Source organism: Balaenoptera musculus, chromosome 7 (genome assembly GCF_009873245.2).
Source record: "Balaenoptera musculus isolate JJ_BM4_2016_0621 chromosome 7, mBalMus1.pri.v3, whole genome shotgun sequence".
NCBI classification, from domain to species: Eukaryota; Metazoa; Chordata; class Mammalia; order Artiodactyla; family Balaenopteridae; genus Balaenoptera; species Balaenoptera musculus.
Window position 1 is genome coordinate 42,496,680 of NC_045791.1, and position 26,008 is coordinate 42,522,687.

Here is a 26,008-nt window from a genome sequence, read left to right on the forward strand (position 1 = left end):
CTTACTTTCATGATAGGGGGTGATTTCCATATTGAAGTTTATTCTGAAAAATGTATACGGTATATAAATATTGTCAAATGAAATGTGCATTTCCAAAGGCTTTGAGAATGCCCAAGTGTATCACTGCATATAAGAATTACTTGGCAGAAATTTTAGAAAACCCTTCCAAGAGCTCCTTTCAGAACTTAGAAACCCTCCCTTTCTGTGGGCCTTCCAGAACCATTAACCCAGTCACAAAAGTTGTTAATTGATATCCACAAACAACCAATTATCTAAGGTACCTGTTCATACAACAATAACAACAACAACAAAACTTTATAATGGCTTCATGTAGAGGCAAGATGATAACCAAAGATCAAGAAAAAATTATCAGGCTCTTTTGAGAGGGAGAGATTTTTCTGGAATGCCATTGACTGATAACTAAGTGCACAATGGCAGGAAGTTTTTTCTGTAATGCTGTTTGCCTGTTAGAGTTTCCAGTATCTTAGAATCAAAATTTAAAAGACTAATTGAATTTGGGCAAGGGAAAAATCAATGGAGCGCTCTATCTTTGAGTGCTTACAGATGGATGGAAGAAAGTGCATGAAAAGAACATTGTGATAATGGCCGTTCAGAGAAGCAGCACATTGCAGAGTATGTTAGTTGTAAAATAAGTGAGATTTACACGGGATATAAGGCTGTAGCATAGTCAGGCCTCTGTGGCAAACAACAGCAACAATAGCGTGTGTGTTCACAAGGCCAGGATCAGTTTTATCCCTACACTAAGCACAATGCCAGGCACATAGTAGGTGCTCCATTGCCTTCGTTGACTTTGAATGATTGTACTTTTATTATACCTTTTAAAAGAGAAAGTTACTAATAATAGAGGAACATCCTTTGAGATGTTACTGAACACAAAAAAGCTTTCGAGAAACAGTCATGGTTGAGGATGGGAAAGTACCCCAGTGTATGAAGGAAATGGGCATTGGTGAAGTTTTCTGAGTCCAAATGAAAAAAAATTGTATTTTCTAAATAGAATTTCTTTAGCGATCACTGTATCTGATGCAAAGAGAGGCACTATTGTCAGACCATCTGAACTACAAATGCACAGATCAAGTTGACTCTGAATTTATGTCCGTCCACATGCGTGACACAAAATAAACTGAAAGACCATTAAGAAAGGGGAAGAACTGTGTTGTTGAACACAACCCATCGATTTACACAGCCTTAGACCCCTGACTTCAGATCTAAAGGGTAAAATACAGGTGGGGTCATAATTGCTGTTATACTGTATTTGATTACTCTTCGGATTTTTTTTTTTGAAAGGCAATTTCAAATGTCTTAAGCACATATTTTATTAAAGATTTCTATTAGAAATGCAATCTGGGGTTCCGCTGAATAGATTCTTTTCGAGACTTGGTGACGGCCTCTGGCTTCAGGCTGTGTTCTGTCTGCATCGTGTGAAAAGAAGACCAATGTGGGTTTGGAAACACACCCATTAGATAAGGAAAAACACCTTTGAATGAAAAGGGAGAGAAATGTGTCTCAATCTGGACAGACCCTAAACTTTTCACTCTTTGGTGGGGAAGAAAGAAGGTAGCCTCAGAGGAGTCTATTGGCAGCAACAGCAAGAGCCAAGAAATGAAACGGAGGTGCACTTCTAAGGGTATCAGATGGTTTTCAAAGGCCTTTTCCCCTGAAAATCAGTCTCTTTTATATGTTCCTGACACTGTGGTTTGAAAACGTAACTTGCTTAGTTTTCTGTAAAGATAATGGCTTTCTGTTTTGAAAAGCTATCTGCTCACACACTGTGAAAAAAAAAAAAAAAAAGACATGAGCTTAAATTCAGCAGTCAGTTACGATTGCAGTTGTAACACAAATCTGTATCATTTAAAAGTATATTAACACATTTGTAATTCTTGTCTGACTAGATTGTACTTAAATATGTATGTGCATCTCTCAGAATGATTTTATAATAGTCATGTTATATGTAATATAGTTTTAAACTAAAGTGATTTTTACATCTACAAAGGATATTAGAACATAAATATTTCTGCTACTTAAAATTTTTCTCAGTCTCAAGAAATTCCAAGGATTTTTCACTTTTACCCTTTCCATAGCCTTCTTCGCATATGTCCTTATTCATCTTTATTATACCCTGTGCCTAACCTAGTATCTGTTACATAACAGGTGTTTAATAAATATGCTTGGAGTGAATGAAGGCCCTGAAAGTCCATTTAGAATTTTTGTGTCCCTCGTCCTTTGCAGTATGCTCCTTAAGTAGCCTGGCTTTTTAATCTTTCCAAAGTAATAAGCATTTAAGAGTTGAGTCAGATACCAAGAGCCTGATCCAGAATAGTCTGGAAGATAATGGAGTTCGATTACATGCAGTTTTGTGGCATCTGGGTAATAACCAAAGAGAAGGCATCCGTCTTTTACCTACTTACTCCCAGGGAAATAATAATAGAGATGTAAGTTCAGCTGGCAGAGATCTCACCCCTAGGGAATGTCAGAGCCAGAAAAAAACATAAGGGAAGATCAGTTACCTTAGTCTAAAGGTCAACCCCACTCAACTGATCAGCAAACATTTATTGAGCACCTACTGTGCCCAGGTGGCTGTGGAAGGTGCAAAGGATGCAAAGCCCTTCCTTGATACGTGCACAGTCGCCCTGTAAGGTGGATTTGGACATGGCCTACCTCCACAGAGCAGCCCCCTGTGTCTCACGCAGGAGAAATTGTCACACTGGCAGTAAGGGCCGTAAATGTCTCCATAGGGGGACAAGTGGCAGATGCACTGCCCGCAGTAGCAATCGCCTCTTCCGCTGCACGCGGGGAGTTCCGGGGCCTCCTTGCAGGAGTCGGTGCTCAGCGTGTCCTCCCCACACTCGCAGTGAGGACCCATGTGGCCAGGGTGGCAGGCGCACACTCCACACTGGAAAGAGCCATTCCCGTTGCTGCATCTGGAGCTGTTCACCTCCACTTCCTTCTGACAGTCACAGCTGCATTCTGGACTGACAAGGATCTCCAGGGCGTCCCCCAGCCCCACAGGCTTTACGATAATGTGCCTGCTTCTTCTCTCACAGTTTGGTATACTCACAGTCACGTTGAACGAAGCCTGGAAAAAAAGAAAATACTAATTATCTTCTTCTAGCCACCAATATGCATGGGAAGAAACAAAGCTGCATGGGGATCAGCTTTGCGAAAGCATTTATTAGGAAATCTTTGAAAATCGCTTTTGAAATTCTTGAAAGGAAAAGTCCAGCTTCAGTGCACTAAGGTAACTTCTGACAGATCATCTAGATGTTTTTTCAGATGACCTATGGGCCGTCTACTTACTGTGTCTCCCACCTTCATGTGAGAGCATTTCTTTTGGTGTGGAAAGGGGGTCCCGGTGTTACAGACAGCTGTGAATGACAGGTTGAGTCCTTCTGTGTCTCCTAACACCTCCAGCTCCACCTCAGACCGGAGCTCCTTTAGATAAGAGATAAAGAGTTGAACGAAGTCACAACCAAAAAATAGAGCCAGAAGAGAAGAATCTGTGAATCATGTTCATTAAACAACAAATAAATAAAATTAAATTGGGTCTAAAAGAAATTCACCATATCACCAATCAAGCAAGAAAGCAAGCAATACACACACACACACACACACACATCATATTTTATTGAATCTAAGATGCCATCAATTATAAGATACACCATTATTTTATGACAATTAAACTATGACAAAATACCTCGAGGTCGTTCGGCACTACATATGAATCAAACCTGTCCGTCTATCATGGCTTTAAAAATTATTTTATCCATTTTGAGGGTTTGACAAATTTCTCCAGTCCTGAATTGCATTGCTTGGCATATAAAAGGCAAATCTTTTGCTTGTATTTCAGTAACAAAATATAACAATAGCTTGCTTTACTTGTATCCTAAGTATCATCATTTTTAGGTCCCATAAAGCAGCTGGTTGTTACTTTTAAGGAATACAGATCATTCCTCCAACAATGAATATTTGCTTCGCTGATATCAGTATTTGCTTCCCTCTTATTCTGTTTTGGTACATTTCTGCACAAACAATAACTTTTCAGTATTGAGTCATAGTGCAAACTTGGAAGATATTTAAAAATAGCAATTGTACTCAACACTTACAATACCAACAGTGTGCTTAACGAATTGAAGTGACAATAACACATACAGTTACTGCCAAGTTTATACATGTGCAGACCATGAAAACTACATTGTGCCTTCCATTCTATTGAAAGCATTGGTAAGACATGACTAATTATAAAATGTATCCCAATTTTAGAGATGTTAAAATGTGAGAGAAACTGTGCCTTGAAATCAGTGCTGGAATTTATAGAGTCCCTATTGTACATTTAGTATAGAGCCAGGTCTGGGGGAATGGGTATAAGACAGGATTTCTGCCCTCAAGATGATCATCTTGCTGAAAAAAATAAGGTGGAGCCAAGTGAAGCAGTTAACATACAACGTCAGTCAATGCACCATTAAATTAGAAAAAAAAATTGTGTAATACATAAGGGTTTGGGAGAGTTCAGGAAAGAGGGCGGTCAGTGAAGGCTGAAGTATTAGAAGACTGGTCCTTAATGGCTGTGTTGGATTTAGATGTGTGGAGGGGATGACAATGGTATTTCAGGCGAGGGGACCAAAAGAGAGAAAGCTCAGTGCCAGGAGTGGTACAGAATGGAGAAAAGAGAGGCTCAGCCCAAGCCTGCACCCCTACTGTCCGGGGAGACACCAGACCACAAAGAGCCCTGAGGTTTGGAGAGATGAGTTAACACTTGCGGGAAATATTCCATGAAGCTTTTAAGCAGGGGCCTGATTTACTGAAAATGCAGCTGCAGGGAGGTTGTGTGGAAGGCATGTGCAGGACAGGCTAGAGGAGGGGACAGGAAGATTTAAGTCAAGGAGGCTGGCATGTTGCTGCATTCACCACGCCTGAGGCGTGAGGAGCAGGGACGCAGTGGCTGGGATATGCAATGACGGGGGTGGAAGAGGGGAAGTCTAGATACAGGGCGTGTGGGTTATGACAGAGGGGTACGTAAAGGCAACGCTTCCCAGGAGGAAGAATGTCAAGGAAGGGGAAGGGAGTGCTGTTATTTTGGGGAAAGCTAGTGTTATTATTCAGACCTTCTTTATTCCTCTTTCTTTTATAGAAGAGAAGTCTGTATTTGGGGGACTTCAAAACCAAATTAATTTCAAATAATTTCAAATTAATTTCAAAACCAAATTATTTTTAAAAAACAGAATAAAAACAAATTGTAAAATACTATGAATTAAGTTATACTTCATCTAAAAGGATTTGAGTCCCTATACCCATTTCATTGATAGAATTTTAAAAGCATATTCTGCTTCAAACTTTCCTGAAGTATAATTTTGCCAACTGCATGTTACGATGACCCTGCCTTCCTCCTAATTCTAAGTTGCTGACTGTAAATTCTAAGTCACTCCTCTTCCCTGCTTTGTTATTTGCCCCACATGGTCACTCCTTCTGTAGATGGGCACAGGCTGACTTTTCAGAATGTAGTCTTCGTCAGAGATTAAAGCGTCATTTCGCAGTCCTAAAGGTTATTCCCATTGTGTCTTAAGATTTCAATTTCTGCCAATTTAGCATTAAAATATACCCTTTAAATCTGGTTTATCTCAACTAGTTACATTACCAGTTTATTCATTCAGAAAATATTTACTGAGTGTCCACTATGTACCAGACACTGTTCTAGGTGCTTGGGAAACAAAAACATCTAAAACAGCTTACCCCTTGACTGAGTTTATACTCCAGTGTGGGAAGACAGAAAGGAAACCACACAATAAATAAGAAAGTTATGTAGTACCAGGAAGGTGATAAATGCTATGGAAAAAAGTTAGGGTGGGATAATGAAGATTAAGAGAGTGTGGGCAGGGGGTATAGGCTACAATTTTTAAAAAGTGGTCAGAGTGGGATTCATTAAGAGGGTCACATTTCAAGAAGGTGAGAGGAAATTAGCCACACAGATATACGTGAACAGAGTGTTTCAGGAAGCGGGTGCAGCCAATGCAAAGGCCCTAAGGCAGGACCCTGTCTGGATTGCTCTGGGAACAGAATAGCGAGGAGGGCAGGTTTGCTGCACTGGAGCAGAATGAGAGGAGAGTCACGGGAGGTGAAGTCAGAGGTGATGGGGTGGAGGGGAACAGACCTGGTAGGGTCCTCGTAGGCTGTTATAAAGAATTCGGCTTTTACTCTACGTAAAATGAGAAAGCAATTAGGGTTACCAACAGAAGAGTCATAGGAGTTGACTTAACATGTTTAATGAAAATTCTGGCTGTTTTGTTGAAAATAGAATGTAGGAGACCAAAGGTGGAAACGGGAAATATCATTTAGGAGGCTTTTGCAATAATTCAGGTGAATGAGGATGGTGGGTCCAACTAGGGTGAGGACAGTGGACACAGCAATTGGATCCAACTCTAAATAAATTTGAGGGTAGAGTCAACAAGATTTCCTGATGGATTAAATGTACAGTGTAAAAGAAAGAGGGGGAGTCAAGGATCGTTTTAAGCTTTTTGGTCCTAGCAACGTGAAGGACGGAATTGCCATGAGTTGAGAAGGAGAAAACTATGGCGAAGTATGTTTGGGAGAGTCCAGGTTACTTGCTGATTTGCCAACTAACATATCAACTGACTCCTAGATCTCTCCATTTGGATGTTTACTAGAGAAATATAGCACGGTTGCTGGGCAGCATTGCGGGCCAGCTTGAAGTCCGTGATCATGAATTTAAAGTGAGACCCGGGGGGCTTCCCTGGTGGCGCAGTGGTTGGGAGTCTGCCTGCCAATGCAGGGGACGCGGGTTCGAGCCCTGGTCTGGGGGGATCCCACATGCCGCGGAGCAACTGGGTCCGTGAGCCACGATTGCTGAGCCTGCGCGTCTGGAGCCTGTGCTCCGCAACAAGAGAGGCCGCGACAGTGAGAGGCCCGCGCACCGCGATGGGGAGTGGCCCCCGCTTGCTGCAACTGGAGAAAGCCCTCGCACAGGAGCGAGGACCCAGCACAGCCATAAATAAATAAATAAATAAATAATGTTGAGGAATTATTAAAAAAATAAAATAAAATAAAATAAAGTGAGACCCAGTAGCATGATTGTATGTTTTTCCCATTTCCATTCAGCTGTGCCGAGAGGACAGTTGGATTTTACCAGGACCACTGTTGGCCAACCACCTCAAAGGAGTGATAAGGTGCAGGGGAGTTGAGAGTGTGTCTAAGGAATGACCACAATGTTTGAATTGAAGCTGAGGGGGCAGGTGAGAGAGGACATCAAGGGGATGAGGAACTGTACACAGAGGACAGGGTCAATTAATTGGAGATCCTGATGGGTTGGAAGAAATATTAGGAGAACTAGCAAGAGTGAGGTGAAAAGATTGGAAATGGTGAGCAGAGAATGGATTGCATGTAATTGAGACTATCGGCAATGATAAGGTTTAAGGTATGACAAGAGCGTGAAGGTATGAGGAGGTAATTAAGAGGCAAGGGAACAAGATCATTTCAGAAGCAGAGTTCAAGAAACTGAGAGTCCAGGGAACGGGAAGGATCATATATATGTATACATATGGGCTGAAATCATCAAGAAATAAGACAGGAGTGGCGCTGGAGACAGTGGCACTGTGAACTAAACAAGAAATGAAGGATATGACCTGAAAGTTTGTAGATGACAGCAGTTAGGAGTAGTGAGTGACATAATCTAACCAAAATGAAGGAAATCTCAGCAATGATCTAATTGGAATATCATATTGCAAATTTCACCAGGAATATTTTAATGTGAATTTCCCAAACAAAGGACATAAATGTTTGTATATTTCATCTTTTCACTCATTCATTTATTGAGCATATACTATGAACCAGGCAAAACAAAACAAAACAAAACAAGTCACTTACCTTCTGGAACTTAAATGCCAACAGAGCACCTTACCCTTGAGAGTATGGATATTTCAGTAGCTTTTATTATGTGGTTAAGGAAGGAAGGAAAGTAGTGAATTATGGCCAGGTGAATACACATCTGGTATTTAAGGCTTTTTAAATGTCAATACAGCGCTGTAAAATACTGAGCTGAAGTTTATAGTCACTAATCATAAACACAAATTGTTTGCCTCTGCCCCACTACAAGTCAGAAGCATTTTATGTCTTCTCTCAATATAGTCTCTTTCCTTCTCTCTCTTTTTTATAGGTTGGAAAGAAATCTAGTCTATGGATCCCCATATTTTAAGGTCCTTTTAGGATACATTTAAAAAATAACACAACAGAAAAACAATTTGAACCAGTGCCAAGATCTGTTGCATACCTCACAGTGACTCACAGAGTTTCAATCATAACTCCAGAGCAAGATGGTTTGATACAAGAATACCAGACACTTCATATTTTTGAGACAGTAGAATAAAGACACAAGATTCACTTCAAATGTCTGATGTCTTGATTTCAACTACTTTGTAAATTATGTGAGTGATTGGGGATGTAAAGTGAGACATAAACTCTGACAGAGCAAGCAGGGGCACAGACAGGGCTGGTCAGACAGGAGGGGAAATATTTTTGACAATTCACTGTTTTCTTCTTTGCTTAACTCCTTTGAAAATATTAGTGGCCAGCACTTTTGAGAGTCCTGAGTTAAGGAAAATTGAGTGTGTTCTAATTCAGTGAAGAATTGCCATGTGATTTGGCATTGATTCTACACATTAAAACTTTACTGCATGAGAGGGAGGAAGGTTTTTATAGTATTTTGTTGACAAGCTTTCCTGTCTGGAAGAATTTCAAGCGTGAACTAGCATGGTGATTAAATTTTTATGTGAGCTAAGAAAACTGAAGTTTCTGAGGGTATGAATTAAAAAAAAAACCCTCATCCTATAACTTTAATGGACCATCTGTATTTTCTTCTTTGAGAAAATGTATTCGAGAAAAAATAGCTTGCTTTACCCTATTAAGGTGAGTTTCAAAATTGGTGGGGTGATGTCAAAAACACTGGGGGTTTTTCTCAAAATACATAACTCTTCCTTCCCTTAAAATTCTCCCAAGACATCTGTGAGAGGAATCTGGACGCACCTATCTTTAAAAAACTTTCCAGATGATTCTGAAATGTCAAGGAACACTGGTTCAGTATATGCTAAGTATTGGCATAGAGTGAGTATGGGTCATTTATTTGTCATTTTAAAGGATCAAAGTTAGAATTTTATTCATTTGCTATTATGTAACTCTGTTTAGAGCAAATATTAGAACTTTACTGCTTTATAAAAGTTTATTTTTTTCATTCCTGTCCTAATTTAGAGCTTCATCTTTGTGTGTGTGTGTGTGCGTGTGTTTCTTTGAAAGTAAAGGCAAAAAGGGGGGATGATAATGATATTTAGGAACCAAAATAAAAAAGAGTTGGCAACTGGTCATCCACTGTTGATTGAGTTATAAAATGGTGACATAGAGAGAAAACATAGCAACCCTGTAGGTATGTATCTTATTTTAAGGGAAGAATTCTGTCCTCAGGCACTAATTTACAAAGACAAGGCAAAAGAAAAAAAAATGTATTTATGTACATATATGACATAAAACCAGTGGAAAATTTCCTTGGTTCTCAAAAGCAGAGAATCTACAAAGTGGTTCCTGGTGTGCTTTGTTGTTTTTTCCCTTGAGTTATGATTTAGTCTCATTAAGCCTGTGGGGTTAGTTCTCATAGCTCTGTTACTCATTGGCAATTTAAACTTAATTTTTTTTCAGGCAGAGAAGAGGGAAGCTTAATTGTATGACTCATGAAGCCTTTTCAGTAGAATTAAAATTTTGCAGGTGACAGTGCCGTTGTTGGTTATTACTATAAAAACAACCTTTATGATCAGGTTTATGATTTTTCTACATTCTGCCCCACCTTCTGGGAAGAATATCTGCAAATAAGGTGAACAAAATTTATATTTTGGATATAATTTTTTATATCCATTAATGCAGAGAGATTTTCTTTGGATAAGCACTGTCTCTACCAACAAAGGAGAGCAGCCTAAAACATATCTTAGTTTTTAAATACCAAAGAAATGCAAAAAGAAAACCCAACAGTAAAATATCATACTTCATAAGCCGAGATGATCAGCTGGAGAATGTTTCCAGAGTCCTTCTGAAGTACCCCTACTGTAGCTCCAGGAATGAGTTTTGCATAATTCTGTAAACAAAAAAAGAATAAGTCAGTCTTTGCTCACTGTACTTGAGAAACATTAAGTGTGGGTTCAACCTGCTGGTTGAGATCACCTCTATTTAACTAGCCAGGAGAAACAGGCTCCGGATAATAAACGAGTGCTTCTCCTGAAACTGTAGCCCTGTCTGGTGCTACTTCCTGTGCTCAAGTGGGAAATGAAAAGGCCAGAGCTGCTGCTGGGGAAATCTAGCACCTGTGGTGGCCTTAGTCTAGGGCTGTGATTTACATCACAATGGGAGTCAAGTCTCAGATCGAAATAACACTTATATAACATCTGCCATTCGTGGAGTATCCTTTGTCTAAAAAGTTCTGAGCATACTACCAGGAACTGTCTTCTCTTTTTTTGTAGCATTGCAGAAACTAAGGTTTGGGTCACGTGGGTCCCTCACTGCTCTCAGGTCACCCTGCAGGTCATTCAGTCCAGAGGTCTTAATTGTCAATCATTGTCAATCGCTTGGTGGAGCAAAGGAGTGAATTGTTTGGATGCTTGCTGTTAACTCCCCCTTTCCTAGCAGTAATGAGGACGCTTCTAGGAATGTCAGCATGGTACTGGGGTTGGTTGGGATCACTCCCCACACATCATGACCCTGTGAATCAGCACCTACCTTTAAACTATCTGCATTCTCCACCTACCTTGTTTCCCCTGAGATGTCGTTCCTACCAGAGGAGAACTCACAATATTAGCTCATCCCTTCAGGTACCAAACATGGCCAAGGACTGAAGCATTTCAAAGAAGGCAACTTTCTAGACAGCTGAAAATTATCCCTTCCTTAAGTTTGATGTTTTAAAACTTTATTTTCAAACAGAAAGTTTTCGAAAATGTACAGGACACATTCTTGTCTTCATAAAGACATTCAAGCATACCTTGACTTTTTTCTTGAAGAAATAGTCATACTTATCAATATTAACTATAACTCTATAATCGTCAAAGTCTTCTATCCATAGAATTTGGAGATAGATCACATCCTTACCAAGTGGACCCCAACTGCTATGCTTTTGTTTCATTTATTTGTTTTTAAATAGTTTCTGTCTTCTCCTTGTTAAACTGTCAGGTATCACTCGCCTACCAATTCACTCATTTATTCATTTACTGTTGCATTCACCAACATCTATTAAGTAGGCTTAACATGCTGTGCTACATCAAGAAGAAACAATCACTCATTTTGTCAGCTCTTCTAAAGTTTCCGTGTATTGTGAAATCCGATGACTGAATTTATTACAATTGTAGGTAAAAAAAAGAAAAATAAGCTTTGAGTGAAGAATTTAGGGCATCTCCTAAAGTTCAAGCATAATGATATCCTATCTTATTCCAAAGAAGATTTAAGTAGCTTAGAAAATGCACAAAACTAAATTAGAATTAATAATCATGATACTAAGTAAATAAATCAGGATGAGGGGAACCCAAGAGAGGAACAAATGAAGCCAGGGTGATGTGGGAACACCAACATGTTTTGGGAGGTCCCGGGCACATGCAAGAAGTGGGCACCTGGCTCAAGTCCAAACCTTCTACTCCTCATTTATGGAAAAATGGGCTTTGGTTTTAATTTGTGGGTTTTGCAATGTTCTACTTATTTCACCATTCATAATTGTGTTTAAGTTTGAAGTTGATGGAAAGCTGAACTGTTAAAAAAGTGTCAGTCGTCCGTCTGACGGACGGCCCCTTATTGAAGGGGCTGTGGATAATAATCCAGGTAACATCCCTCCCGTTACTTTGGGCCCCTCCATCACTGCTTATTGGGGTGGGTCCCCAAGTCAGATAGAACTTGTCAAATACGAGGAAGGCACCGGTTCATCGACTCACCTTTTCAAATAAACACATGTCAAAAGGGCCATGAAGCGTGAGACCTGTGGTTAACAGCAAATACCTAAATGGGAACTTGAATTTCACTCAAGTGGAGCTGGAATGTGTGTAAATTTGACTGGTTCCAGAAGAGAAGGTGGAGGGAAACTTTAGAGTTTGACAAAGAAAGGTTTAGAGGCTTTTGAAAAAGAATTTCAAGGCCCTTAGCTTTGCATGAAATTGCTATCCTTGAAAAATGTCCTGGTATCCCCAAGGCCAAGACATAATGGGTATTTTCCAGACGCAATAGTTCAAGGGGCCTCCAGATTTTGGGTTAATTCTTGGTTAACAAAGCCAAATCCATCTACTTCCTAAAGCATAATTATGATCCTGCATGTGGTATGACATTTGGCTTTTGGCTACTAGGACAAGTGGTTTAACATTAATCACAGTTGCTGGTTGTCCCAAAGTGAGGGTATAAAGGAGTTGGCATCTAGGAGCAGTACCCAGGGATGACACTGATCATTGTGGAGAAGAAGACTATTAATTAATTTCTGGATGCTGATTCTCCCCAAAAGCATTGCAAATAACTAACTAAGAACATGGACAATTTGGCTTCTTGATCTAATGCTGTAAAAAATTACACTTTAAATCTTGTAGTATTATGATTACTGTAAATATCATGTGTCAAATTCATTTCTGTCGCTAAAGCCCTAAACTGTTATTATAAATTGTCCTGATTAAACATGTTTAATGTTATAAAAAGGATGATTTTGCATGCCTGGATGTGATAAATTATAGCAGTGTGACCGGAAAAGAGAACTCTTGAATATTAGAAATGATGAACTCTGAAAATGCGATGTGGCATGAGCTGATTAGAAATGCAAACTCTTATGCTTGGACTTGAATTTCTTGGGCTTGCGTTCCCTGTTATCTGTCCATGGATTATCTTAATTATGGATTTTCTCCCTTTCCTCCTCACCATTTCACCCAGGAGTTCCTGAGGTTGCTTTTCTCACTCGTGTTTGCAAGGTTGGCTTTTTCTGCTTACCTTTGTTTCCTTAACTTCCTTCATCAAGCCCTATTTTTTTGTTCACGTTGCCCCAGCCTCAAAAAAGATTTTGTATTTGTCCAACAGTCTGCATTTGCTCCCTAGAAATCTCCTGTTTGTCAAGGGTAGAGGATCAGAAATGGACAGGCCGTGATTTAGCGGGCAGGCATCGAAGGCTTCAGAGGATAGTGCCTGGGTTCACACCTGCACACTTCAGGCTCCTCTCGGAGAGCATCTCTAAGTTCAGGGCCTCTGGGCGTCTGGCTGCCAGAAATCAGGGGTGCACTGCTGCTCGGCTGAGGGCAGAGGAGCTGCAGCCCCACATACCTGCAGCCCCAGGTAGCCGTGGACCAGCTGTTGGTTGGTTTTCTCTTTAAAGAGACTCAGGTTGAGGACCTTGGCAGCCTCCTGGCTGCTCTTGGTGCTATCTTGCTGTTCTCCCCATGGAAGAGACAGCTCCCGACGGGGCCTTCGTTCCTGCTTTGACTGCACTTCCTGTTGGGTTAACTCTCATCTTCAGTTTCAGAGTCTGGCTCTGTTCTGGGCTACAGTTTATTATTAGCTGTATCCTTGCTGGGCATTGTGATTGGGTTTTTGCCTTGGATGGTGACTCTAACGTGCCCTCATGTCCTCCTCTGGTGACATTTCTGCTGTAGCATCATGGGCTCGTCACCACCTCAGACCCACCGGCCACCATTTTACACAGATCACACTAATCATGCGCCTCATCAGAGGGTGGGAAGTCAGAAGTCAACTGGCCCTATATCTGCTAGTAGCATTTTAATAAAGAATTTGTAAAACCAAATATTTAGAGCAACCTGCTGCTTCTCCTTAGGCTTTGTGCTTGCTTAACTCTTTCTGTGGAGCCTCAATGATGTGGAGGGATTTTATGCTCAGTGCCATTTATTTTCAATATTATATGATTAACCAATGCCACTGTTCTTGTTCTTTAGCTATACTTACTAAATGTTTTTTTGCTAAAATATATTTATTAAAAGGTTGGCTTGTATAGATTAAGACCCTATGATCTTATGTAAGCCTCTCACAAATATTTTCTCTAATCTTTTACAGTATTTTTTTTGGTCATCATCTTGTGATGACCCACTTTAGTTAGTGGTTCCTGTTTGTGCATTCTCTCTCTCTCTCTCTCTCTCAGCTTTAGTAGCAGTATAACACACATACACAGTGTACAAGGAATAAGTATACAGTTCAATGAATATTTAAAAAGTAAACAAGCAAGTGTAACCACCACCAAGATCAAGAAATAAAACACAATCAGCCCCTAGAATCCTCCCTTGTACTGCTTCCTAGTCGTTACTTCTCCTGTAAAAGCCTACCCACTATTTTAACTTCTATCACTGTAGAAGTCAGGGGAGATATCTTCGTTGCCTTAGGGATAACAAAAATGTCTTAAGTAGGACACCAAAGCATGACCTATAAAGGAAAAGACTGATAAATAAAATTAAGAATTTCTGCTCTGAAAAGGTGTCTTTAAGAGACTGAGAAGAAGCCACTGAATGGGAGAAAATATCTGTAACACGTGCATCTGGATCAGCACAAGAATGTTCTAGCAACTCCTACACACCAGCAAGGAGAAGACATCTCTTGATAAAAAATGGACATGTCAGAGACGAAAGAGTATGTGAAAAGTGTTCAACATCATTAATCATTAGAGAAGTATACACTGAAACCACAGTGAGATGCCAGGGTGCACCCACTACAATGGCTACAATTGAAAAAAACTGATGATGCCCTCACACACTTCCCTCTGGAGTCTAAATTGGTGCAACCACTTTGGAAAACCAGTAGTAACTACTGTAGCTGAATTTGACCTAGCAGTTCCACTCTTAGGTATATCCTCACAACAGAAATGAACCCACAGTGTTTGGCTGTCCTGAGATGAGCAAATGTGCAGAGAGGCATTCATTCTTGTTGCCATCAAGAGGATGCTTCTCAGTAATCAAGATGTCACCTAAATCGGAGAAAGTGCCAGTAATTCTGAAACAGTCTCAGATCTTTCAGGTGTTTGGCCACAAGGAGTAATCAGTTCCTACCAGGATTCCTTCTACCTGGGGGTGGACCGAAGGGAGGTGTATACTGGGCAAACTTCTCGGCATTCACAGCACAGCCTGCCTCTTTCTTAATCTCACTCCTTCCACAGGAGCTGGTCCCAGGACCGAGTCCTCCTGAGCTGCAGTTACCAATTCAGGGAACCTCGTAACAGGGTGGAGATGTCCTCATGAGCTTCCTGACATCTACAAGCACCTCCTGCTTTTCGACACCTGCATCCTCAGAAACCCAAGGCTCCTGGAGCATCTGTTGTGTGGGGACTCTGGGGCAGCACCAGGGAAGTGGCAGGAATGCTGAGGAGGGGATCACATTGCTCTTTGTCTCCTCCATTCTACGTCCACTCACTGGTCTGGTATGATGAGCCCATCCTGCAAATGGGGCTAAAGGCACCAGAGCTCGCCTGATCCGCTGAACTACCATGATCTGGGAGAGAATAACTGGCACTGACATTCCTACCTGACAGTGTCGTCTCCTTCATTCTCCACAGAAGCTCTATTTACTGTACTTAGGTACCATTATTATCCATAATAATATCCATTATTATACCAAGATACTGAGGCCAAGAGAGTTTAGGTAACTTGCCTGAAGTCAACCAGCCTGGAAGTAGTAGAGCTAGACTCACCTGCCATGTGCTGTCCTGGAGTTAGATCTCTTAACCAGGCCACTGACATTAGGTGCCTGGAAATCGCTCTGCTGGTCTGGTGATATCATTGGTGAGCCAGAGAGAGGTTAATGAGTAAACCTAAGTTAACTGAATGTATTCACTCCCTGGGGCTGCTGTAACTAAGTACCACAAACTGGGTGGCATACAATAACAGAAATTAATTGTTTCACAGTTCTAGAGGCCAGAAGTCTGAGCGCAAGGTGCCTCACGCTCCCTCTGAAACCAGTAAGGGAGAGTCTCTCCTTGCCTCTTCCTCGCTTCTGGTGTTGCTGGTAATCCATGGCTGTCCTTGGCTTGTAGATCGTCTTCCAGTCTCTGCCTCCATGGTCACATGGTGCCCCCTTCTGTGTCTCTGTCTCTGTGTCTCTTCTAAGAACACCAGTCATAATGGATTAAGGGTCTACCCTGCTCAAGTATAACCTCATCTTAACCAATTACATCTGCAAGGCCCTATTGCCAAACAAGGTCACGTTCTGAGGTTCTAGGTGTTAGGACTTTAACATATCTTTGGGGCGGGGCAGGGTGGGGCACAGGCACAATTCAACCCATAAGATTCTGCTAGGGCTCTTTTGATTTCTTTAAGCTTTAAAGATATATATTTTTTGATTTATTTATTCTACTTATTTTTGGCTGCATTGGGTCTTCGTTGCTGCACGCGGGCTTTTCTCTAGTTGCGGCGAGCGGGGGCTACTCTTCGTTGCTGTGCACAGACTTCTCATTGTGGTGGCTTCTCTTGTTATGGAGCACAGGCTCTAGGTGCACGGGCTTCAGTAGCTATGGAGCGCAGGCTCAGCAGTTGTGGCTCACGGCCTCTAGAGCGCAGGCTCAGTAGTTGCGGCTCACGGGCTCTAGAGTGCAGGCTCAGCAGTTGTGGCGCACGGGCTTAATTGCTCCGCGGCATGTGGGATCTTCCCAGACCAGGGCTCGAACCGGTGTCCCCTGCATTGGCAGGCAGATTCTTAACCACTGTGCCACCAGGGAAGTCCCTAACCTTTAAAGATTTTAAGCCTTCGTTTTACCTGGAAAAGTGAGTACCTTGCCTGGTCACAGGGCTAATAAGTGGTAGAAACAGGTCTTGACTTCAAAGCCAGCGCTCACTTGGCTCTGCCTGCTCCCTGTGCAAATGACAACAGCCATGGGGTGGGGGAAGTTAAGGTAATAATGCCTGGTATTTATATATATAGGGGTTTAGAGATTATAGAACACTTTCCTACTCAAAGCGAAAAGGAAGGAAGAAAAAAGGTTGTGTCCGTAATCACTTTCAAATTGAAAGGCTACATCTTGAAAGAAATGTAAGAAGTCGTGAAACCATAGAGGCAAAAACAATTTTTTTTCCTGGGGGACTGTACTGCACTTTTTATCTGGTCAAAGGAAAACAGCTCTTTGCAGGTGAAAGCCCGCTTTTGTCAGGAAGTGTGCTTCCTCCAGAGCTGGGGGCCGGCTGGGTTGGCTGAAATAAGTCCTTCTGAAGGTAATCAGAAGGCTTTCTTCCCGTGAGCTCTTTCATTCTTGCGAGGTTTTATTCTCCTGTTCATTATCGGTAAACGCAGGGCTCCAGGTCCCCGGTATTATGCAAAAGTTTACCCCCAGGCTCGACTGTGTTACTAGGACTCCCAAGATTCCAAAAAGAATATGTAATTGTTTCTGGCACTAGGTAGCGCGAATGTCTGTCTCTGGGTTGCCTAATATCGGCTTTGCCTTCAGGCTTTTAATTGTCAGCATTCCACAGTCAGACGGGCAGCGATGGGGGTGTGCTAATTAGATCAGGTGCTTGATCTTGAAGTCTGTACCAGCGATGACTAGGTAGTCGGCTTCGGAACTTTTGAGCACTCCCTGCCTTTCTCCCAGTCTGCCCTGGAATGTAATTATCTTGTCAGACGAGAAGCTGCAGCGCACAGCTGAACGAGTGCTCGGCAGCAGTCACGGTGCGATAAGGGAAGACAAATGGCCCACCGCGCGTGACTGTTCTGAGACAAACAAATGCACAGAGAGGCACTGGAGAATGGAGGCTGAGAGAACAAAGGGCCTACACCGAGTATTTGTTCCTGAAGACACTTCAGATCTTCTCTTAATAAGATTACCCTGCCTTTTCAGAGGGATTGCAGCCCTTTGCTGGTGAATGCAAGTCCCAAGGCTTTGGAAAGCTTCTTTCAAAATGGGAAGAGACCTTGGGCTCCGTAGCTAGCAACCTATGTGCTCTGCAGACCAAAAGGCAGGTAATAAAACTTTGAAGGATGACTGGTAGTAGCACAGTGAAGGGGACCAGAAAATAGGAAGCAGGTGTCTAGGTGAGGACTGCTAAAGAGGTAACGGCCCTCGCTACTGCAAGGGTGGGGGGTGGGCTAGCAACATCGGTGTCATCTGGAAGCTTGTGAGAGACGAAAAATCTCATTTTTAATTTTTTGAGGTAACTCCATCCTCTTTTCCATAGTGGCTGCACCAATTTACATTCTCACCAACAGTGCACGAGAGTTCCCTTTTCTTCACCACCTTGCAACACTTGTCATTTCTTGTCTTTCTGACGATAGCTATTTCTACCAGGTGTGAGGTAATATCTTACTGTCGTTTAGGTTTGCATTTTCCTGATGATGAGTGATGTTGAGCATCTTTTCATGTGCCTCTTGGCCATCTGTATGTCTTCTTTGGAAAAATGTCTATTCAGGTTCCCTGTCCATTTTAAAATCAGATTTTTAAAAAAATTATTGAATTGTATGAGTTTTTTTATATATTTCGGTTATTAACCCTTTATCCGGTTGCAAATATTTTCTCCTGTTCTTTGGTTGCCTTTTCATTTTGTTGATGGTTTCCCTTGCTGTGCAGAGGTTTTTTAGTTTGATGTAGTCCCACTTATTCATTTTAACTTTTGTTGCCTTTGCCTTTGGAGTCAGATCCAAACAATTACTGCCAAGACTGATGTCAAGAGGAGCTTACCGCCTATGTTTTCTTCTAGGAGTTTTACAGTCTTAGGTTTTACATTTAAGTCTTTAATCCATTTTGAGTTAATTTTTGTGTATTGTGGAAGATAGTGGTCTAGTTTCATTCTTTCACACGTGGATGTCCAGTTTTCCCAGCACCGTTTATTGAAGAGATGGTACTTTTCCCATTGTATATCCTTGCCTCCTTCATTAGAGATTGATTGACCACACATGAGTGGGTTTATTTCTATCATATGACCCAGCAATTCCACTTCTGAGTATTTATCCAAAGAAAATGAAAACACTAATTTGAAAAGATACATGCACTCCACGTTCATTGCAGCATTATTACAATAGCCAAGATATGGAAGCAACCTAAGGGCCCATCAATGGATGAATGGATAAAGAAGATATTGTATACATATCCAACGGAATATTACTCAGTGATGAAAAAGAAAGGAATCTTGCCATTTGCTACATGAATGGACCTTGAGGGCATTATGCTAAGTTAAATAAGTCAGATAGAGAAAGACAAATACCATATGATTTCACTTACACATGGAATCTAAAAACAAACAAACTAATCAAATCAAAACAAAATAAACAGACAAAAAAGGCAAGTTCATAGATTCAGGGAACAGATTGGTGTTTGCTGGGGGTGGGGAGGTGAGGGTAGGGGAGGAAGTGTGAGTGAAATGAGTGAAGGAGTCAAAAGGTATAAACTTTCAGTTATAAAATAAGTCATGGGATGTAATGTACAGCATGGTAACTATAGTTAGTAATACTGTATTGCATATTTGAAAGTTGCTAAGATAGTAAATCTTAAAAGTTCCCATCACAAGAAAAAGATTTTGTAACAGTGTGATGACAGGCAGTAACTAGACTTATTGGGGTGATCACTTTGGGCTGTGTATACAAATATTGGATTGTTATGTTGTACAGCCAAAACTAACATAATGTTATATATCAGTTATACCTCAATAAAAAAAAAAAGAAAAGAAAAAAACGCAAAATCTCAGGCCTCAGCCCAGACCTCCTAAATCAGAGTCTATATTTTAACAGACTCCCTGGGTGATTGGAGACACGAAGGGAGATTTTTTTAAATACTGATGCCTGGGCCTCAGCCCCCGAGATACTGATTTAATTGGATCAGGGTGTGACCTGGGCCTTAGGTTTTTTAGAAAGCTTCTTAGGTGATTCTAATGAGCGCCAAAGTTTAAGAATGTCTGGTACAGAATGACCTGTCCACACCATTCTTGTTGTCAGGAGGATGCTTCCTGGAATAGCTCTGGCAATTTGGAAAATAAAGGTGTTATGTTTTTAAAACTATACACCTGTAATCCATATGGGGTCCTCAGTTTGTCATACACCTGTGACATCTATTTTCTACTCAACAACAAAAGTGGTGTTTTCGAATGCCTTCTACCCATGGAATAGCACTATGCTTGCCTCCCTTGGCCTTCAAGACTGGGGGGGTCTTGTTTTAGCCGACCTTTCCCACTCCATCCCCTTCTACCCCAGCTCACATCAGGCTGACAAACCTCTTTTCAGTTTGTCAAACACACTGAGCACTGAGTACTTTGCTACCTCAGGGCCTTTGCACATTCCTTCTCCTCTTGACTGCTCTTAACCTTCAGGTTGCTGCTTTTTTCATCACTTCTTAAAAAGGGTCTTCCCTGAAGATCCTATGGAAGTAAGGTCTCACACTCTCCTCTTCCATTATTCCCCATTGTTGTACACTCTTTTCCATTTTCTTAGTAATTCTTTCAAAGCTTTTAGTATGTGGCCCAAATATTGCATGAACATACTAAAACATAAAAAATTGTCTGTTGTTTAGAAATTCAAATTTAATTGGACATCCTGTATTTTTATGTGCTAAATCTGGCAACCCTATAGAAGAAGTATGCCAACCCCTGAATTAGTGAATAAAATGTGCCCCAATTGTTCAAGCTCAACAAAATTTTCTGTTTCAAAAATTTTCTGTTTACTTTTTGAAGATTCAAGACTGTAAGGGCAACAAGATACTGAACTATGCTGTAACTAACAGTGGCCCCGTTGTAGCATAGTTTGAGCTCTTTCAGATAATGAGCCATAAAGTTAAAACATATAATACTCTCAAATTTCTCTTATGTTTGGGAGCTGTCAGTTTAACTTGCCCCTTGTGCCTTGATGTCCTCTGTAATTGTGTGAAAGGCTGTGCCATGTGGAGAATGCATGGGTACAGTTAAACTCTGCATGCTGGTCCAAGAAGGGGTGAGCTTCCTTTAATCATAGCTGTAATTTGGTCCAGCCTCACAGATACAGAGGGGCCACCTGCAGCCATAGGAAAGGCTTCAGGGGATGGATGGGTAACTGAGTCCCCTCACACTGTGGACCCTCCTAGGAAGGGAAGTGTAGGTACACAGCTTTGAGCACTTTGCAGCACGGAGAAGAGCCTTTGAAGGAACTAAGTTTGTTCACAGATGTCAGAGTCCTCACCAGTAGGGCACTTTCAGGGATAAGAAAACGGGTACTAGAAATAATTTGTTGGTCCTATTAAAGATGTTGCATGAATGTATAAAAAAGTAACCAAGTATCATTGGAATATGTAAAAAAGTGACCTGGTAGATAAAAGTGTAGTAATTGTGGATGTTCTAGGGCTGCTAAGGGTGGGCAGCAAGTTTGCTTTTATTTTAAAACACATACCCTCTAAGTCTGGCAACCACAGATTCAGAATTCTGTAGCATGACCCTGATTTCATCTAATGCTATTCTTATTAATAAAAGTGGTTGTTCGACATATAACTAAGTGCAACTTAATTTTTATGCCTTTTTAGGACTGTAAATATATAAACACATTCCAAAAATTTGAACATACTTAATATGTACAATCTGATACCAATTATGTTAAAACATGTAAATGCATGTAAAAACAGAAGAGAAGACATTCTAAAATGTCAAGAATGGTTATCTGTGTCTGAGTAGTGGGTTTATGGGTGATCTTTATTTTCTTCAGTGTGCTTTTCTGTATCCCCCTCTTTTTTTTTTTAATAATGTATTAATTTTATCATCAGAAAAAGAGTAATTTAATGTGTGGTTTTTCTTTTTTCTGTTTTGTCTTTTGGGTTTTTTTTTCCACACTCCCATGTTTTTGGTAGGAGAGTAACTGAGCAAGTGATACAACCACTTTGGAAAGCAACTTGGGTACACCCAGGGGGCTTGAGGATGCCACTCCCCTGTGACCCAGGGACTTCACTTTCAGACATGGGTCCTCAACAGAGAACATGCCTGCAAGGATGTTCATGGCTGCAACAACTGTAATGCTGCAGGATTGGCAATGATCTGAAGCCCTCAGGTACAAACGATCATGCTGCAGTAAATACACGTAATGCAATATGTATAGCAGTGGAACAGAGTAAACAAGAGCTCTAAGTGTTTCCACGGATAAGCCTCAAAAATGTAACTTTGAGCAGCACATGTGCATATACTTAATGCCACAGAACTATATACTTAACCTATAAAATGGTAAATTTTATGTTGTGTATATTTTACCATAATTAAAAAAAAAAAACCCAAAACATAACATTGAGTCAAAAAGCAAATTGTAGAAATAATACATACAGCATGAAATTAAACTTGTGAGCCCAAACTATGTAACTAGTTATGGGTAGACATATGTTTTAATGCTTCACATAATAGACATGGGAATGATAAACACTAAGTTCAGGATACTGGTTACTTCTATGGAAGGAAAGAGGGAGGTGGGCAGTTACACAGCAGGCAACTGGATCTGATATGTTTTATTTCTGTAAAATATCGGAAGCAAATATAGTGGCAAAATGTTAAGATTGGAGAAAGCTGGGCAGGAGGTATGTGGGTGCTCATTGTGTTACTCTAGTTTTCCATGTGCTTGAAAGGTATCATCATAAGAGGCCTACAGCCTGGGTCAGACCATATGTCCCCTATTCCCCCTTTGGACGAAACCTCGATAGCGGTCACCTTAGAGACTAGCTATTTTTGGTGGGTTGGCCAATGGCATAAGCTCCCTAACTGTGGGACCCCTTCTTAACTCTCAGGGCTTAAATATCACACAAGGCAGAATCCAGATGTGTCTCTTTTCAAGTCCACACAGATTCAAATTGCTCTATTTGTCTAAGTTAACAGCAACAGTAAGTAAAATCCAGTGTTTACTGGCCTTGAAGGACTGTGCCGTTTGCAGGGAAGGCTCTGCTGCTCCCATGGGCTCTGTGCTGTTACTGTTCAGTGACTTTCAAAAGTCGGTTACTTTGTGAAAAGGCTGCTTCTCTGCTGGCCTAGTGGTTAGGAATGGGCCTGCTCTTTCACTGCAGAAACTCAAGTTCAATTGTGACTCAACTCAGTGTTTGGGGCTGTTGACTCAAACTGTCTGGGCTCAAATCCTGGCTCTCACATGCAACTTGTTTTTGGAATTTTGGGGGCGCTAAAAAGGAGATTAAATGATAAAGTGAGTTAAAATAGTTAACCCCAGCTGCCACCTAATAAGCCCTCAGCAAACCTTCCCTATTATTCTCATGGTCATAGTTGCTGATTCTCTCTGGCTCTCAGTTTCCACCTCTATAAAGTGAAGGGCCAGCACTATGATACCCTCAGCATCGAAGGTAGTTTTAAGATTGCCAATTAATTTGCTGCCCCTTCTAATAAAAATGGTGAATAGAAAAGAGTAAAAACGTTGACAGATGTGAAAACTCTGCCTTGGGGTCTCTAGAACACAACCTCTAAAATGTGTTCTTTAGGTAAATCATTGGCCTACAAGTCTGCTAATGCTCTTGAGGCAGACGCTGTGTCTTCTTCTCTCTAGTCACCAACCCTGGCCTGGCTCATGGATGTTTGATAAATGAATGAACGAATGAAGACTATGGTCAATAGCACCCTGGTTCTAATGATGTTAGACATTCTGGGTATTATGTAAATCTTGAAATATTTAGGCCTAGTATTGATGAAATCCCATTTTATATTTCTGCATGGGTTGGCCTAAGAAGGCATCTCATTAAGACCCTGACTATAAATCTGTATCTTTTTTTCTGTGTGTTTATTTTCTGGATTATGAGTCCTTGTGTTCTTTAGAAGAAAAGTACTCTGTGTAACCTAGGGGGTAACTACTGATGATTTTTCATGTTTATGGTTTATTAATTAGTCTGGAAAATACTTCCAACCACTTTGCCCTGATAATCTGAGGACACGAGTTTTTTTTCCAAAATCTCCCTCTCTGAGAGGTGTTTTTATTAATGAGGAAAGTGCAGGCACCTGGCTCTCCTTGGTCTTTATTCCCAGATACCAGCGAATAAAGAGAAATCAAAATCCTTTTCCATTACACTTGAATTGAGAGCAATTTATTAACTCCACGGACGTTTCTCATAATCCAGAAGTCCTCTTTTTAATTCCTACATGATTTTATTTTCATTAAAAGCATAAATTTGGAATCCCCATAATTACAGGATGGGGTTCATAGATAAAGAACAATTTTTTAGACCGTGCCCTAAAATTAGCTATATTACAGCTAGCTATACTTTATCCGTGTGTAAATCATTGGAATTTATGGTGATTTGCACCCCCTCCAGGTCCAGAATCATTGACTACCAAAGCTGGAGGTCGTCCACTCCAGTCCTTTTATTCAGTAAAAACCGATCCCAGAGATAAAGGGATTTTCATTGGAAAAAAATTGTTTTGGTCTTTTCCAACTGTAAACATTATAAAGCAAAACAATAATAGAACAGGCTAACAAATAGCAAAAGGGTCCAATATTTGTTTTATCTCCCTCCCTAATTTCTCTGCCTCCTTTCAGTTCCCTCTCTATGGTGAAAAGCTCAAAAGATGAGGAAAAAGAGGAAAGAAAGGGTGAAATAAAAACTGGGTTTTTGATTCCTGAAAAATTGAAACTTGTGTGTGGTAGACAATGTCAGAAGCCACACTTCTGAAACATCAGGCTCATAGCATATTGCAGCAGCCTTTGTGTTTGTTTTTAGATTAATGACCATCAAGTGGTTAATTACTTGGGTTTTCCTTTTACAGACTAGGAAGAAGGCTCTGGAGCTTATCCAACAGGTGATCCCAAGGCTGATGGCAGAGTGTTCCTCTCCTCTCTCGTGCCAACTGGATCCAAGTGAAGAAGAAACAGCCAAGGCTGCAGGTGACCATAACAGTAGGTCAGGCTCCCCCACCTGCTCTTGGACATGGGCTCCCTTGACCTTGACAGGCATTTGTCACACAAAACTCCAAATCCCTATTTAGAAACTTTGAACCCATTTGAGAAAAAAATGAAGTGCTTGCATTGCAGTTTTTTTTTTTTAATTCATTCAACAAATATTTACTGAGAATCTACTTTGTATTGAGAATTGGCCTAAACAGAAAGATGAGCGAGACCCACCATGCTCTTTACAGAATTAATAATAGAAGGTTTTTTACCTCCAGAGGGGAGGGCCTTTTGGTTGGTAGAACAACCTGCTTGGGCCCCTGTCCCATGCTTTAGACACATCATTCTGTCCTAATAACCACAGGGACATCAATTAGTGGCCACAGATGTTAGTGAAGTGTCTTTTACCAATACATCTTGTTTACTTTCTAAGTGGTGTTTCAACATTACATCATAAACACCAGGTCACACAATTATTATATATATACATATAATAAAAATTAACATCATAAAACTCATCTTTTCCAGCCAGAGGTAGACATTTTGAAAGATAATGAGATATTTTAAGGTCTTGCAAATAATCCCAGGTGATTAATAATAGGATTTGACAATGTAGTAAAAAATGCTAATTTAATTGCTTTTCTCTCAGTCTCTCATTAGGAAGGAAAGACTAGTCACATTAGACAGTTGGGGCTTAGTAGTCTGATACTAAACTGATGTAAATTAACAGTAAATATTTGAAAACAACAGAGGAGATAAAAAAATTTTTTTAAAGCTTGTGTAATTGAATCCTGATTCAAAATGGTATCTAGCAGTTGAATGTAATATACTACCTACTGCTCAGTCTATTATCTATCATTATCTTTTGAACCCTGTAATTGGACAAACAGGAAACTATCCATAATAATAAGTTTGTTCAAAAGCATCTGTTTGCTGGAGTCTGGGGCACACACTGCAGTCATATTGAACAGGAGGCAAAACTGCTCACTGTAGCCTTTCCATTGTTTGTTCGTCTCTGGTACCACAAAGTACGGCAACATACACACCTGGGCAGTCCAAGGCATCTTACCAAAATTATTTTAAAAAATAGTCATTTTTTTCTTGCATTCCATGAACGGGCAACATAACTCTTTATTTGCTGCAAGATGGGCACCATTGAACCTGACCTAGCGCCTGCCCCGGGTGTGTGCACATAACTGTGCTTAAC

General features: G+C 40.7%; 1 protein-coding gene across 3 annotated transcripts in view; it reads right to left on the minus strand.

Moving 5' to 3' along the window:
- Positions 1 to 26,008, minus strand: part of ITGB6 (integrin subunit beta 6) — a 125,155-nt gene that overhangs the window by 25,457 nt on the left and 73,690 nt on the right. For all 3 annotated transcript variants that reach the window (XM_036857552.1, XM_036857551.1, XM_036857553.1), the window contains 3 exons: positions 10,052 to 10,141; positions 3,316 to 3,450; positions 2,677 to 3,094 (listed from right to left, as the gene is read on the minus strand). In XM_036857552.1, coding sequence (XP_036713447.1) covers positions 2,677 to 3,094; positions 3,316 to 3,450; positions 10,052 to 10,141 — 643 coding nt within the window. The remainder of the gene's footprint in view (positions 1 to 2,676; positions 3,095 to 3,315; positions 3,451 to 10,051; positions 10,142 to 26,008) is intronic.